The sequence below is a fragment of the Notothenia rossii genome (assembly GCF_949606895.1).
Source record: "Notothenia rossii genome assembly, chromosome: 1".
NCBI lineage: Eukaryota > Metazoa > Chordata > Actinopteri > Perciformes > Nototheniidae > Notothenia > Notothenia rossii.
Genome location: NC_136912.1, coordinates 6843487 through 6859857, shown reverse-complemented (window position 1 = coordinate 6859857; position 16371 = coordinate 6843487). Strand labels below are relative to the sequence as shown.

Below are 16371 nucleotides of genomic sequence, written 5' to 3'. Positions count from 1 at the left end.
TCGGTCGCCGTCTCTTATCTCTGCCTCTCTTTGGGCTCGGCCGGCGAGAAAAAATTTAAGAATTCATTCCTGAGGATTCGCCAACCCACAGTAAATAGCTCACGAAAGTGTGTACCCTCTCAAACTGCTGGGTGGCTATATCTCAAGTCTGTAGGGACTAGGTTTGGGAACCATAGGTCACTGGTTCAAGTCCCAGAACAGATGGTGGGGCCAAATTTCCCCTTGAGCATCAGACCCCAACAGTTCTCCCTGAGCGCTGCTTCCAGATGAGTTCCATATCATTCAGGAGAATTCTCAAGTACATTTCAAAAGGTTGCTAAACAATGTATTATTTACAATTATTTTTCTTTTCTTTTCTTAGGATGGTTAAAATTGGATGACCATTTTGGTTTTCATTTCATATAGTATTGTAAATTGCATGAAATTATGAGCCGTTTTGTTTTATGTATGTTTATGTATGTGAGAGGACCCCAGGAAGAATAGCCAAAGCTCATGCTAGTGCTAATGGGGATCCTGATAAAGAATAACATTAAGTTAAATGTCTTGATTTCACTGTGTTTGTGTGTTGTGAACATGTAAATCCTCCTTTCTTCTTTTATTTAGTTTTGTATGTCAAAGTCAGTTTTTTTTGTAGTCGTCTCTTGCCTCTTTGTAGTTTATTTTTGTTTGTTTTTTTATTTGTTTTTTCTGGTACTTTTTCTGGTTTTTGTACACATTATGTCGCTCCCTTTTGTCTAATTTTTTCGGGGTGTGTCCCCAACTCCTCAGCTGCACCCTGTGTCCTCCCACATCCGACTCAACTACTACGACGACATTCCTGCTGCACACTCACTGGATTCTTCACATTACTCCACATGAAAGCATTGACAAAATTAAATCCTGCAGAACGAGACGACCATTCAGAAGGGTTTGCTTGTGCTTTACTGTTAATATCTGATACAAGCATACACCAAATTGGGTTTTACAGTACCGATAACTGGGCTTTGGGTTTGGTTCGAAAGCCATCTTTAGTCAATCAGCTGCACCATATTTATCTGTAACAACAGACTTTAACGTTGCTTTCCTAACTTTGTAATGCCACATGTGACATATAATTACATAAATTAAGATGTACTCAAGGGTTATTAACAAAATATTGCCACAATTACAAAAAAGATATAAAAAACAAATAGACAGAAAAGGACTACTAGACCACACCCACACAGCATGTATACATCACTTCAGAGGGCATTACATTGACTTACACGCATTTCCTGGAGACTTATCCTGACCTTAACCAATACATGCCTAAACCTAAAATTAATGATTCCCCTGTGACCTGGGGACCTCCATTGTGTCCCCATAAGGGAGGCGAGTCCCCACACGTGACTGTGTAAACAGATTCAGATTCTCACACACACACACACACACACACACACACTTTAAAAGTATTTGCATTAAAACAAGAAGAATGTCCCAAAGGTGAAAGCCCTCATTCTGCCGGGTCTCATCTTTACTTTACAATCAATCGTAATTTAATTGTTGATTATTCACTCAGTTGCCAGTTTAGTCAAACTGCGTTTAACCTAATTCAGTCTGATACACATCAAACTACTCTACACATATTAGAGTAACCTTAAACATATACATTAGTGTAGCAGATCATGAGGTGCAGCCCCATATTGCAAAAACAATGTCATCTACACAGTAAACCTGCTGTAAACACAATGAAGCCATTTCAAACCAGAAGATGTTTCTCCTTAAAGCCGACTCGCCTCCTCCTCCAGTACGTCACGTTTTTTTTTTTCCTGTAAACCTGTGGACAAACAGAACAAAAACAAAAAATCTTCTTTGCAAAGTTATGAACAAAATAATCTAACAGAAGCATTTTTCAAATAAATTCTGTTATTTATTCCTTGTTTTTAGGGCTACAGGAGGGGAAGAAAGTTTCCTGACAAACATAAAACATGTCTTCCAGGTTGAGTCCATGAATATTCAAAAAACAACTTCATATATATATATATAAAAGAAATAAAATCACACTTTCAACGTGTGATATCTGAATCAATGTGTTTAAGCCCTCTGTAAGCACAACCTGGATGGCGACACTTGGTAGCCAAGATATTACAAAAATACAGTTTATTTACACTTTTTAAACATTGCAGTTTGTGCCACTCGCAGAATAATGCGAAAAATACAGCCTTTGATTCTTAGAGATTTCCTCAACAAGGCTATTTACAATTTTGTTTTACTTAGAGACAAACCTAGAGAAGAAACAACCACTTCCTGTTCTGGTGTTTTTTAAAGTTCCCATGGTCTTTAGTGTTTGTATGTGACCTTTGAGACCCTAAAAACATCCTAATACAGTCTCTGAACTCCATGAACGTCAATGCAACACACGTTCCCCTTTCCTGAAAATGTTCTTCCTGTAGACATCGATTTGTTTTAAACTGATATAGAATTGGGATGCTATCCTCTCTGTCTGTAATGGATAGACCGTATGATAGCTGTGGTATCAGATGATACATGCATTTTTAACATATAGGAGAGGGGGCAGCAGATGAAAAGTACTTCTTGCAGGTAAAGTAGTTCAACATTTAGATAATATTCATTGTTTGCTGTTACCCAGAGTCATCATACGTCTGTTTTTGCTGCATAAAGAAAAGACAAACCTTATTTACATTCATTTCTACTTTAGTGCCCAAAAGGATAGCCTGAGGACAGAAACAAAGGGTATCCATGTTATAAGCCTTTTCCAATAAGCCATAGACCACCTGAGAAGTGTCTGTAGCACCAAGAATCAAAAACTGTCAAGTGCCGAAAGCCAAAAATACATTTCAGATTGGTCAGATTTATCATCTTGTCGTTTACAGATCCTTCCTGATTCAAATTAAAATGTTTGAGACCAAAAATGTTTGTAGTAAAGCCGATTTAAATTCCTCAAAGCAATGTATTAAAAATAAAGGTTTGTTTTGACCTCAGCAAACGAGATTAACACTTTCAGACGATACTCAGCCCTACTCACAGGATCAGCTTCACCTGTTGGTTAATAAGAGGTTTCAGAATTCTTTAAAGGTGTTTTTGCTTTGTTTGTTTGTTTGACAAAGCTGGGCTAGCAGTTTCCCCCCCGTTCCATTATGTATGCTAAGCTAGGCTAACACCTCCTTGATCTCTGTTTTGGACGCTCTGGGTAAAACAGCTCAACAAGTTTTTCTAAATGACATTTGCACATCGTGTTAAACAGGTGGAAGTGTCGGTCACTGCAGAAGGTGCTGATCATATTCTGTACAGCACAAACAGCTCATCCCATAATACTAATTGGTGCAGTCTGGCGTTTACCTTTTTAATACAGTCTATGGTATTTTCTCAGGTCAGCATTTTCATTTTTTTTTTCGGGGGGTAAAACTATTTTTTTGCAGATTGGGTTTTTGTTTTATTCCACAGGAAGAATATTTTCCAACAGTCACATTTGATATGCTGCGTTTAGAGATCATAAGACTTGTGCACGACAGCTATTAACCACCAAGGCACCAGACCTTCAGACTGAGGAATTATTTAATACTGACATCTAGTGGAGACGCTTTGGTAATTAGACAATAACACAGAAGAAAAGTTATAATTGGTCTGGAAGTGAGTATCCAAGCCAGCTTTGAAAAGAGGGAGGACATCTCACTCTTGTGCAGGTGTTGCCATTAATCCGTAGGAGTCTCAGTGAAGAAAACTGGTACAAACTGGTGAATACAAACAAAACTGTGGCTACTGTTCTGTTTTCTCCTGAGCTGTTCCGCTCACCAGCAGCAGGTTGCAGGCCATAAACTGGACGTTCAACACGTTGCTGGTGTTCCCCGTGTAAAGTCCCACCATTTCATTAGACGACCCGTCAGCTGGCGCCACGCCGTGGGAGTTTCTGATGTCCCACACCCGCACAGAGTTGTCTATAGAGGACGAGGCCACCAGGCTGCTGTCGGGGCTGAAGGACAGGCTGGTGACGCTGTCCGTGTGTCCCCTCAGGTCTTTAAACAACGACCCCGAAGCTAAGTCCCACAGCTTCACCCTCTGGTCCTCTCCGGCGGACGCTAAGTACTTCCCGTTGGGGGAGAAGGCGAGAGACAGCACGGGGCCTCTGTGTCCGGTGAACAGGCGGACAGACGCCCCCTGCTGGGTGCTCCACAGACGCACCGTTTTATCCGTGGATCCGGTGGCCAGGTAGCTTGAGTTCGGGTGGAATTTGACGCAGTCGACGTCCGCCAGGTGCCCGGCGTAGATCCGCAGCGGATACGTGCGGGAGAACGTCCAGAGGCGTGCGGTGCGGTCTTGGGACCCGCTAGCGAAGTAGAGGCTGCAGGGGCTGAGGTCCACGTCCCACACGGGATAGGCGTGTCCGCGGTACAGCGCCGTGTTGGTGAAGCTGCCCAGGTCCCAGTAGCGCACCGTGGTGTCCTCGGAGCAGGAGAGCAGACCGGAGCTGTCTGTCAGGAAGGCCGTGCGAAACACCGGGCCGCTGTGACCGCGCAGCGTCTTGACCTCGCTGCCGGAGCCGTCCTCCTCCTCCTCCTGGGGAGAAACAACGAGACATGTGGCGTTACCCGTCTAATTCCCTTTTGAAATTGTTTGACAGGGAGTTGGGATTATGTGAAAATAAACATCTGTTGAATAAACTACCATTTCAAATGTATCAATTGTAAAACATTTGGTTTAATATGGATTCATCTGATTGTTTCAAATTCAAAAACATTTTTACAACAGTGACAGTTTTCATAATACCCTCTTTAATTTTAAGCAAATCAAACATCTAGAATAATCACTGTTTATTTGCAACAGCAAGCAAACATAAGATATATGTTCAGCTTTTACCCAGATACAGTTGGCCTAAAGACTCTGGAAAATTGTGATAAATATTTTTCTACATTCTGATGCTCAAGTATTAAAACCAAAAGATGTATTGGTCGAGTGAAAAATAGAGACAGATAGTGAATAATCATGAGGTGCAGCCCCATATTTCAAAACAATGTCATCTACACAGTAAACCTGCTGTAAACACAATGAAGCCATTTCAAACCAGAAGATATTTCTCCTTAAAGCCGACTCACCTCCTCCTCCAGTACGTCACAGGCCAGGTGAATGTGCGACACGTCGACCTGATGCGGTTTGGCTTTCAGTTTCCTGGCTCTCAGGCTCCACAGCTTCACGGTGGAGCTGTCGAATCCGGCGGAGAGCAGCCGGCTGTCGGCAGAAACCTCCGCCGTGTTCAGCATCTGCTCCGTGTTGTGGAAGGCGTAGAAACACACGGTGGTGAGCGTGGGCGGGCCCTCACAGACTTTCTTGATGCAGTCCTGAAGAGCCTCGAGGGCCACTTCGCTCTGAGGGATCCCTGCAGGAACCTCCACCCCGTCACCACCCTCCACTCCGTCTACTCCTGCCCAGGAGGAGGCGGGGTTTGGGACAGCAGTCGCACCACTGGCAGCTCCATAAAGCTGGTAGTCTGTACGCACGGACGCAGCGACCTAGGATAGGATAGGATAATGCTTTATTGGTCAAATCTGAAATTTGACTTGCATCACAGCAGCTCCATGTGTCAAGACACCATACATCAAGGCTTTTCTTTTCATGTGTCCATAGCTACAGTGTAGTTACGACAATGAAAATCTTAGGTGCTCAAAACACGCTCAAAGACCCTTCAGCGTGCATTTGATCTGGATTCAGCTCTCACCTCCACCTGCAGGTGTGTGTTCAGCGCCCTGCAGATGGCGCTGTTGTCCTCACTCTGCAGGTATCGCAGCAGGTAGCTGTACGCCGGCTCCGTCAGGTGCACCACGTACTTGTGCTCCAGGAAAGCGCTCAGTTTGGGGTTGGCTGCGACGTCCTGAGAGGTGAGAACATGACGGAGCTGCTCTATGGTGGCGCGCTGCTCGCTGTCCTGGAGGAAGAGGGTGTGGAAACGGCTGTAAAAACCATCCACTGCCCCCTTCAGGCCGCAGTGCACCAAGTCCAGGTGGAGGTAGACGAACAGCGGGTAGAGGAGGCCGCTCACCTCCTTCGCCCAGGATATTTCTGTTTCTGATTATTGGGGAATAAACAGTGTTCAAGGCTTTTGTGCATAGTGTCATGTGTACATAGCTACAGTGTAGTTGCGACAGTTAAATTCTTAGGTCACAGACTCCTCCAACAGTGCAACACAATAAAAGGGAAAATAGTGCAAGTAAATAACATAAAATAGAATATAGTAGAAATAGTGCAGAATAGTCTATATACAAGTGATTGGAATATTGATATATACTGTATGAGTTGCAAACAGATGAATTTTTATGGATGTTCTTTCAAAAGTTCAGGTGTTTAACAGTCTGATGGCCAGTGGGATGAAACTGTCCCTTAGTCTGGTGGGTTTAGTCCGTTCTTAGGGTTTTGTAATAAAAAAAAGTACTTGGAGCAATTTATTTGCATGGCTGGGCAATGTGGAGTAAATACAAAAAAAGAAATCACAGTATTTATGACCAAATTCCTTAAAAAGCAATATTGCTAAAATATTGAATGATTGACTTTTGGTGCAATCAAAAATTATTTACTAATGAGATATTCATAAATAAATCAATCAATCCAACAATCAAAGGCAAAGAATAAAAAGAAAACACCAAAAATCTATCTCAAGATCTGGCAATGACAATATCATACCATATTTTCCAGACGTGTGATTTGGTGGATTTTTGGATTTGATACCTGAGAGGAAGGAACGCAGCCTGGAGAACTGAGCCTCGTACTGCTGCGGCTCGGACTGGCACGGCGCCGCAGAGACGATGTTGGCACAACCCGACTCCGTCTGCACTGCTCAGAGAGGGAGGTTCAGGAGAGAGTACAAATAGATATGTTAGTTGTTAGAAACATATCACTCGTCACCGGCTTGAGCTTCAATCTCAGGATCCATGTATCTGTGATCCTCTCCAGAATGGAAGTAGTCATCACATACAGAGCATCAACTAGTTCCTGAACAGTGTCCTTCACATGCTGATATCCAAGAGAGGGAGTTACACAGTCACGAGAAGGAGGAATAGAAAGCAGTATTCAATGTTTACTTCAGATTAGCTCCACGTCAGAAATGATCATGCTTGTCATATGTCTCTCTCCATAGAGGCTGAATCATCATGTTAATCACATAGCTATCATATGCCTCAAACAGTCCTGATGCTCTTCTAGGTAATCACACATCCTGTCATGTTCACAGCTACAGTTGGGATACCTTTGTCATCATGTTACTCTCATGTTGGAAGAGGACATTCTGTATCTTTAAAAATAGGCTGTTTTTAGAGTGTCCAACATACCAATTTAAAAACACATACCTGCACAGAACTTAATAGCTCCTTCACTTTAAAAACACATACATTTTTACTTAATTATTTTCGAATGTTCTATTAAAACTACTTTATGTTCTTTGATGTGACTGTTTTGCTATGAGTTTATTGTTATTCACCAAAACATAAAGACAAATTCCTTCAAACTGCAAACCTAAGAAGTCCATTATTATGTTTTGTATGTAAAAAAAATAGCTACGAAATAAAGGCTTTGAAGAAGAAATACTATAGTTCTCTTTGACCTGTTGTGGTGACATATCTGATGTGAAAGACAAATGGTATTACATCCTCGTCTTTGTTTAGTTATTCACCTGAGAGGCTGGCAGCCATCTCCTCCGCTGACTGGAAGAGCTTGGCTCCTTTCAGAGAGCCGTCAGTTTCCACATACTGCCGCCGCTTCAGGTACTGAGTCACGGCACACTGGATCTGCTCAGTGCGAACCCGCTTCATGGCCTGGAAAATACATAAACACATTTGTTTTTGTATCAGTGTTGGGAATGTAATTTTCTCAAGTAAAAGTACTTAAGTACAATGTTGACCTACTCAAGAGTCAGAATACCTTTAACAGTCCCACAGAGGGGACAATTACGTTGTTACAGCAGAAAAGAGGCAGCTTAATGTTCCCTAAGAAGCATGCATACAAAAGTTATAATAACGGATACTATATAATACTTTTACCTTACTTGTATTTCCTACTTCTACTCCACTTCATTGGGAAATATTGTACAGCTCTCTCCTTTACTTTTGTCTGACAGCTTATGTTACTGTACATATTCAGAATATTAACAAAGAAAAATAATTATAATCAATAAATACATATTTTGTTATATCATGCTACCTATGTTGTGGATCTCAAATCAATTCCATCTTTGCCAGCTACAACAATGAAGTAATATATTTATCTAGAGCTGCAATGATTATTATTAACCAACTAATCAATGTGTCTAGTTTGTCAACTGTTCTGATAGTTAAAGTAATTTTGTATGCAAATAATATAAGATTACATTTTGCCGTATATTTTGATAATAGTGGAATAAACCATACTTTATATATAAAAAAGGTATAAACATATTTCAAATAAAAAACGTTAACACATCTACACTAGAAAATACATTTATCACAACTATTACACAATGTAAAATATTCAAAATAAATTGAAATGTTCTGTAAAAGACAAACATATTGCAGCATCAGACATAGATGTATACCACTACTAGACTACTACTTACTATAAGCGAGCTAATGTGTTTACAAAGGCAATCACATAAAATACACCTTCAGTGACGATATACATACATACAATAGAATGAAAACGAGTGTGTACGCTTGAAATATCACAGTATTAACGCGTAAATCTAGTCTAAAAGCCGGCATGTTTCCACATTAGAGGAAGATGTTTGAGCTGAGCTAACCGCTAAGCTAACCAGCTAAGCTAACGGGCCTCCAGACTTTACGCGGGATTTGATCCGGTTCCGTTAGCACCGCCGGTTGGATCTCGGTACTCACTGCATATCGTGGAGTTTCTCTCCGTGCTCAGGTACTGTGTGAGAGATGGTGGAGTTTTAACTCTTTTACCGGGTGAAACTACGCCAGTCGCTGCCACTCCATCGTGTGTTCCGCCCCCCGGTCAGGCTCCATTAAAACATGCTAAGTTAGCTAGCCGCTATCATCTCTGTTGTGGCTAACCGCTACCGGTGATCGACCCGAGCTCCTTGCTTTCCCTTATCAACACCTCTTGAGGGTCTACTACCTATGCCTGGACCTTATTGAACAATTATTCCAATACATCAGAAAAAGGCACATATACATCAGTGTTCATTCATTCAAAACTAAGGGCATAATTAATATAAAACAAAAAACAGAAACAACTTACTTACTTAAACCTATTTAAATGCATTATTGATTTCCACTCAAGGGATTAAAAGAGCACGTGTTCTTCTCCTAACGTTTTCAATGTATGACTTTTACTTACAGTGGTGTATTTTTCACATTGGTATTAGTAACACTTCATAATATACTTTATGGGTCTCTTTTAAAAGATCAATACAAAAGAAAGGGATGCTTGTTAGCACCAAAAGCCTATTAAAACTACTTGTCTGGTGTAGTATTTCAAAGTATTGGGTCACAGGACATGGAAACGATTGAAAAGCAAATCAAGACTTTTCAATTGTAGAACTTGACTTTATGACAGGGACGTTATTTAATATTGCATTGCAGTCTGCTTACTAGTTAAAGAAAGACAACAAATGAAACGAAGCTACAAGGACTTGAGTCAGACAAGATTTGATTGTTTTGAAATAGATATAGGAGGTTTATTTGTGTTATCCCCAGAACTGTTACAGGATGTGTATTTTGTAAATAGTGTCACTTTTTCTTATAATTGTGTAATCTTTAATACTTTTTTATGCATGATTCTTAGGTAACATTAAGCTGTCTCTGGCTCTTTTGCTTTAAAAATGTACATTTCCCCCCTGTGGAGCTAATAAAGGTATTCTGATTCTGACAATATATAAAAAATATATTATTAAAAAAAAGAATAGATAGTGGGCGGGGCTTTCCTTTGACCCGGTGATGACGCATATTTCAAGCGACTGCACCGCGCGCTGTTTTTGGATTGTACAGCGAGGTTTAGCGGTGTGTTTATATTGTTTTTTACGGTACATTTCTTGTACATTTGTCTCCTGTTGACCGGTGAAAGGGCGCCACAGCAGCATGTTTACCCCCCGCGCCGCACCGAACTCCGGCCGCCGGCAGCAGGGCAGGAGCTCCGGGAGGAAGAGCGGGACCAACCTGCTGTTCTCCCCGAGGAGAGCGACTCTATCCGGGAGGTGAGGACACATACTGACCGGTAACATCTAACATGTAGTGGAAGAAGTAACTTAGTGCATGTACTCCCTCATCATTCTTCATTGTTCTGTGGTTACCATGGTTTTGACTAATAACGGTTAATTAACGGCTGTGTCAGTTTGCTGCTAACTGTTACTAGCCTCTGTCAGTGTTGTAACTAAGTAGATTTACTCAAGTACTTGTGTACAATTTTTTTTTAGGTACTTTTACTTGAGTATTTTCTTTCTACTTTGTACTTCCACCTTCTAAAATTCAGAAGTATACGGTGTACTTCTACTCCACTACATGTATTTAATACCTTTAGTGACTTTACATATGTGGATGAATGATGTGAAATATAATCAAGTGTTAAATCAGACTTTAGTTCCACCTGGAGTAAATTCACAAGCTACCCTGCAGTATACAAAGTCATTCAAACTAGCTGCTCCTTTACCAGCTTTGAGAACACTTCAATGATCAATCATTATAAAAAATAATATATTATTCTGAAATGGACCAATCTGATGCTTTGATGAGAATACTTTTGTACTTTTACTTGAGGAACATTTATAATGCATGACTTTTACTGTAACAGAGTATTCCTAAACTCAGGTACTTCTACTCAAGTACAAGATCTGAGTACTTCTACTTTGACTCAAGTACAAGATCTGAGTACTTCTTCCACCTCTGTTTGTGTCTAAATATATTTTTTTCTAACTTTATTTGAAACATTGTGATATAATTATATTTAAACTATATTATACTAGTGTCCATATCTCTACAACCTCATGAACCATTTGCACATACTGTACATATACATTGAAGCCCCCTTACACTACCTCACAGGATATAGTTTACTTTTAATTAAAAGCTACTGTACGGCACACATCTTTAATGTATATAGTACACAATGTTTATATGTCTCTGTCCCTTTTTAATAGATTGGTTTATTAGAGAGTATTCAAATGTATTCTGTGTATTCACTCTTAATCTCTCTCCATCAGGGGAACACCCACCAGAACGCAGAGCCATGCCGCTGCAGATTTATTTAACTACGATCTGCAAACCTTCGGCTCCTCGCTGCCCGTCAAAGTGATGGAGGCCCTGACTATGGCTGAGGGTAAAGAAAACCTCATCCCTGTTACTGTTTGTTAGGAAAATATCCCTGGTCCCCGGCTTGAGCTTCAATCTCAGGATCCATGTATTTCTGATCCTCTCAAGAATGGAAGTAGTCATCACATACAGAGCATCAACTAGTTCCTGAACAGTGTCCTTCACATGCTGATTTGTGACCTGCTCCATCGAAATCAGTCGCATTGACCCGAAAACACATTTTGAGTTGTATAGACTGCTGAAAAGAGGAGATTCCTAGCTTTCTAATGATATCAGGATTGTTTTTGTACTCCAAATATTAATCAAAAATATTTCACATTATATAATGACTGTCATCATTTTGACCTTCAAAGTTTCCTCTTCTCTGGAATCCATCGATCTGATTGATTATTAACAAATGATCAAAGTAGTAACGGAGGGAAGATATTTTTGTTTGGATTACTGGTCTGGGGGGGGGGGGGGGGTGGGGTGTGTGTGTGTGTGTGTGTGTGTGTGTGTGTGTGTGTGTGTGTGTGTGTGTACTACATTTACATGAAACTTCCGTTGGGTTGCTTTAAAGTCAAGCTTCAGTTTAAGATTCACCCTGTAATAGAAACATGTGATGGAGCATTACTAACCTGACTCAGACGGTTTGTTTCACCAAACCATCTAGGAAAGCTCCATTGGAAGCCATTTGGAAAGGGCAGGCACTTTCAAAAATAATTGGCAGGTGATTGGATCAATCTGTCTATCACCTTCTATCATGGGCCACTTCTGATTGGTTAACAATGGCTGGTACATGTGGAGCACAGCCCTTCTGATTGGTGTGGATGACTGACACACAAGAAGAACAAACAAAACAAAAAAAATGTAAAAAATCAAATTGCGATTTCGATTTAAAATCGATTCATCGTTCAGCCCTAGTGTATATGTTTGTGTATTTTTGCGTTTGTGTGTATTGTGTTTGTTTCCCGGGGAAAACCCTCACAAGAAACACCGGCTGTTGTTATGCCTGCTGTGACGTTAAGTTACTCCGTTCTCCGCTTGTCATCATGCCGTCACAAGCTTCAAAGCTGTATTTATCATCTGAATTTGCCGAAACAAGTTTAATATTCTGAAAGCCAAGACTTTGTTTAATTGAAATCAGATGAAAACAAACTTTCACGGACCCTGCCGTGTTATCTATGGTTACTATGCCTTACATTCATAATGTCAGCGGAGGGAGGGGGGGCTGCGCTGCGGAACAGCAGGGTGCGTATTGAGAGGTGTCATCTTCCCTTTACAAGCTTCAAACATGTATGTATCGTGTGATTTTGGAAATAAAAGTTTCATATTCTGAAAGCCAAGACTTTGTTCATTTAAAATCAAACAAAACACCCGAACCCCGGAAAACTAGTTTTTTTACGCAAATCCACGTTTATTTTGAAATGAGCCGTTGTGACTTCCGACTGATTTCGATAGAGCGGGTCACAAATACAAGAGAGGGAGTTCCACAGTCACAAGATGGAGGAATAGAAAGCAGTATTCAATGTTTACTTCAGATTAGCTCCATGTCAGAAATGAGCATGCTTGTCATATGTCTCTCTCCATAGAGGCTGAATCATCATGTTAATCACATAGCTATCATATGCCTCAAACAGTCCTGATGCTCTTCTAGGTAATCACACATCCTGTCATGTTCACAGCTGCAGTTGGGATACCTTTGTCATCATGTTACTCTCAGATTGGAAGAGGACATTCAGTATTTTCCCAACACTGTTGACGTCACTTTTCTGTTTGACAGGGCTTGTTAAAAGTACGGCGTCCTGCTGCAGAATTGCCACTAAACCTTTTTGTATGTGTCGGTTCTTTTTAGAGATTGACCAGATCTCAGTGAAGGTGGATGAGAGCGGCTGGGCCTGGATGATCTGTGGAGAGAAACTGATCATCTGGAAGATCTGCCAGACTGCCGTGGCAAAGGTACACTTTAAGATTCAGACACTAGAGCAGTAAACGGACTGTGAGTACAGAAGACATGTTTCCATATTTAATCACCTTTGCAGAGATGGGGGGAGAAAAGGGGTGTGGTTTGCAATGTGTTGGGTTTTTCAGTATTTTCTGATTTAAAAAGGAAAGTAATTCCCAGCCTATTCCATTGAAATGAATGATCAGCAATCAGCAGTCCTTTATTTGTCCCACAGCGGGTACATGTACAGTTTTACACCAACGAAGAACAGTGCAAATGAAATGCAGCTATAGAATGATTGGGCTGTCAAAATAAAGAAGAGTAAAATGTAATCAAATAAAATGTGTACAAATCCATGGTAAAAATAAGTAAACAAAAACCACTAATACTAAATTATAAACACTATTTATTTGTAAACTATATTTTTCTGTAAGCCTAAAATATGAGGACACATTTTTGATCCTAAATATCTTGGCTTCTTCTTTTCTTAGTTCACATTCAGTTCTCTTGTCTTACATAATAAACGTAATTAAAAAAACATCTTATTGATATTTTCAGTAATCAGGTTACATTACGTGAATATTGTGATGCTCGGATTACTTTCTTTTGCAGCTAACTAGTCATTTTAACGGAAAACATTTTTAAAGCCCCCCTATTATTTTACTGTTTCTCATCAATATATCACAGGTCTCAGATATATACAGAACCTGTCTCTGATTGGCTGAAACACCAAACGGATCATTGCAGCATTACCCATAATCCCCTCTGTTTCAGCCCTGTTTCCAAAGTGCTGATTCTCTGTCTGTTACTTTAGATGAAAATAAGGAGCCCCTCCCCACGCCCCTCTGAGAGAGATTTGGTTAAAAAGAACATAATGGTGCTCTCGGAGGAGATTCAGGTGATAAGGGAGGGGGGGGGGTTACCTTGGTTGGTGATTGGCTAATGGTTACACAAGCCAACACATTGTTATGACATCATCAAGTGGCCAAAATCTGATCAGCTCATTTTCAGACAGGTTTTTATAGAAATGGATCAGGACAAAAAGAGAGAATCATGTTGATGTAGAAGAGACATGAAGAAGAGGGGACACATGTTGATGTAGAAGAGACATGAAAAAGAGGGACACATGTTGATGTAGAAGAGACATGGAGGAGAGGGTTTTGCCTAATAGGTGACCTTCCAAGTAACCCTCCCCACCCAGGAGGAAACCCTCACAGATTATTAATACATTCCACCTCCCCCCTCTGTTGTCCTGCAGCTGTCGGTGTGTAAGGAGCTGCAGCTTCCCGACAGCGAGTACAACTACACGGCCGACCTGGTGGCCGTTTCCTCCGCCGCTCCTCTGGAGGCGGCCGGCGTTCAGTCCATCTCCGTGCTGGTTCTGTCTGTGGAGGGAACGGCCCGCCTGTGGCCCAGTCTGTCTCAGGAGGGGAACTTCACCGAGACAGACGTGGACCTGGGGGACCTCTGCAACTTTGTGCTCGCTGTCAAAGTAAGTGTAGGAGCAATTATGCTATTCAGCCTCAGTATATTAATACATCCATATGATTTGTTTACATCACTTTCATTTGTAATTGTTCAGCACTTCCCGGTTGACAGAGGGTGAGATTGTGCTTTATTCTGTTGACTGTGTGGTCTGACTCCTACCTAAGTCATCATGTGTTTCATTTTGTTTATTAAACATCATTAACACTTTCAACATCAGAACGGACTTTCTTATTGAACACGCGTCACAGCCTTAAGCCACCTTTAGCTTCGTAGGGACTCAATTTAGGTATACATTGTTTCCCACTGGTGGAATTTTACCTGGTACATTTATTTAAGTACTTTATTCTTCTACTTAACTTCTACTAACCGTAGAGCCTCTACAGCAAGTACATCTTCAGTAAATGGGATTTGTTGTTGGATGTAATGGGGCTCAGACTCTGTTTTGGGGACCCGGGTTTGACTCCGTCTATCTTTTCTAACTCTCCTGTCCTCTTTTTTCAGGGCGGGAGCTTCATCTTGACCTCAGAGAAGAACCATCTCATGAGAGCGAGTGTAGACTCTTCTGGAAAGCTTCAGTACCGCGCGCTGCTGCGAGGGCAGGGCGTTCTCTCTGGGATCGGACGCAGAGTCTCCAGTCTGTTCGGCATGCTCTCCCCGCCGGCCAACGACACGGTGAGTCTCACTAACATATCATTATCATAATAATTGTAGTGACTACGATATCCATTTGTTTTAGTCTTTTGTCTGTGATTCACTCGTGGGCTGACCGATGAATAGACGCTTGTTGTGGTGAGAAAACATTTAAGAAAGGTCCAGATGCGATTGAAAAGTAAAATCTGCTTGTTTATTCCAAAAAGGCAGTGGAAAAAATAAATAAATGTTTTCAAACAAACTAATTCTTATATAATCTGATACTTCTCTACTTTGATCAGAGTTTGAAAGCTAGAATGAATGGGGGAGGGGGAAATAATCGATATAGCAGAGTATCGCGATACTTTGCGTGGTGATATTGTATCGATACAAGGACGCCAAGTATCGATATTTTATTATATAAACTATTCATATTGCAAATCCAAATGAAAGGTTTTGGTTACAATTGCTTTTTCAATCCAATAGATGGTGCTGAGCTTTTTCTTGCGCGGTCATGGCCAGTCAGAGTATAAAGAGATTTATATACGGCTCTAGGTAAAGTCAGTGGTCAAAAAAAAAGATGGATTCAGCGGAGAAAGAAATCAGAAATGCAATATATCGTATCGCAATACAGTACAGCATATCGTAGAATCACAATACTATCAAATCGTGGCTTAAGTATCGCAATGGTATCGTATCGTGGGGAGCCTGGTGATTCGCACCCCTAGTAAATATGTAAAGTAAGTAAATATGTTACCGTCTAGTGTTCAGATGCTGTACGTCTCCACTCTGACTTCCTGTGTTTCCCTGCAGCTCCACAGTGTGATGTGGGCGGGGGGGTCCAGCTCTCTGTACACACTGAGCAGCTCCAACCTCAGTAAGTGGGAGCTGGGGGACAGCTGGGAGCACCAGGTCCTCAACTGGGACGTCCAGAAGGCTCTGACCGAGAGCATCGCCGACGCCATCTGGGTCAGTACCAGCATGCATCAGAACATACAGAGAGTGTGATCGAGTCTCATACAGAGCTGGAGGAGGTATTCAGAACCTTGCTGTTGGAAAGATATCACT

General features: G+C 41.2%; 2 protein-coding genes across 4 annotated transcripts in view; one reads left to right on the top strand and one right to left on the bottom strand.

Moving 5' to 3' along the window:
- Nucleotides 1-1866: 1866 nt before the first annotated feature.
- On the bottom strand, nucleotides 1867-9223 carry taf5l (TAF5-like RNA polymerase II, p300/CBP-associated factor (PCAF)-associated factor). 2 transcript variants are annotated; one of them, XM_079681841.1, is made up of 6 exons: nucleotides 8829-9223; nucleotides 7634-7775; nucleotides 6694-6798; nucleotides 5690-6036; nucleotides 5070-5483; nucleotides 1867-4530 (listed from the first exon to the last, which is right to left on the bottom strand). In XM_079681841.1, the coding sequence occupies exons 2-6, from the start codon at nucleotides 7770-7772 to the stop codon at nucleotides 3736-3738; spliced, it is 1800 nt and encodes a 599-aa protein (XP_079537967.1). In that variant the 5' UTR covers nucleotides 7773-7775; nucleotides 8829-9223; the 3' UTR covers nucleotides 1867-3735. The 2 variants fall into 2 exon arrangements, with proteins under 2 accessions (XP_079537967.1, XP_079537966.1); XM_079681840.1 differs by having other exon boundaries at nucleotides 1867-4533; nucleotides 8829-9221.
- The window catches only part of nup133 (nucleoporin 133), a 26358-nt gene continuing 18706 nt past the window's right edge, over nucleotides 8720-16371 (top strand). The window contains exons 1-7 of one of the 2 annotated variants that reach the window (XM_079681820.1): nucleotides 8720-8859; nucleotides 10021-10150; nucleotides 11153-11268; nucleotides 13096-13199; nucleotides 14444-14677; nucleotides 15175-15345; nucleotides 16117-16272. In XM_079681820.1, coding sequence (XP_079537946.1) covers nucleotides 10035-10150; nucleotides 11153-11268; nucleotides 13096-13199; nucleotides 14444-14677; nucleotides 15175-15345; nucleotides 16117-16272 — 897 coding nt within the window. In that variant the 5' untranslated portion in view covers nucleotides 8720-8859; nucleotides 10021-10034. Of the gene's footprint in view, nucleotides 8860-9886; nucleotides 10151-11152; nucleotides 11269-13095; nucleotides 13200-14443; nucleotides 14678-15174; nucleotides 15346-16116; nucleotides 16273-16371 lie in introns of those variants that run through there. The other variant, XM_079681819.1, reaches the window with a different exon arrangement.

Excerpts from the sequence above, each read along its gene's own strand:
- taf5l (XM_079681840.1), bottom strand. The coding sequence starts at position 7,772 with ATGAAGCGGGTTCGCACTGAGCAGATCCAGTGTGCCGTGACTCAGTAC. Across the intron at positions 6,799-7,633 it reads GATGGCTGCCAGCCTCTCAG|TGCAGACGGAGTCGGGTTGT; the intron begins GTGAATAACTAA and ends CTCTCTGAGCAG. Across the intron at positions 4,534-5,069 it reads GTGACGTACTGGAGGAGGAG|GAGGAGGAGGAGGACGGCTC; the intron begins GTGAGTCGGCTT and ends GTTTCTCCCCAG.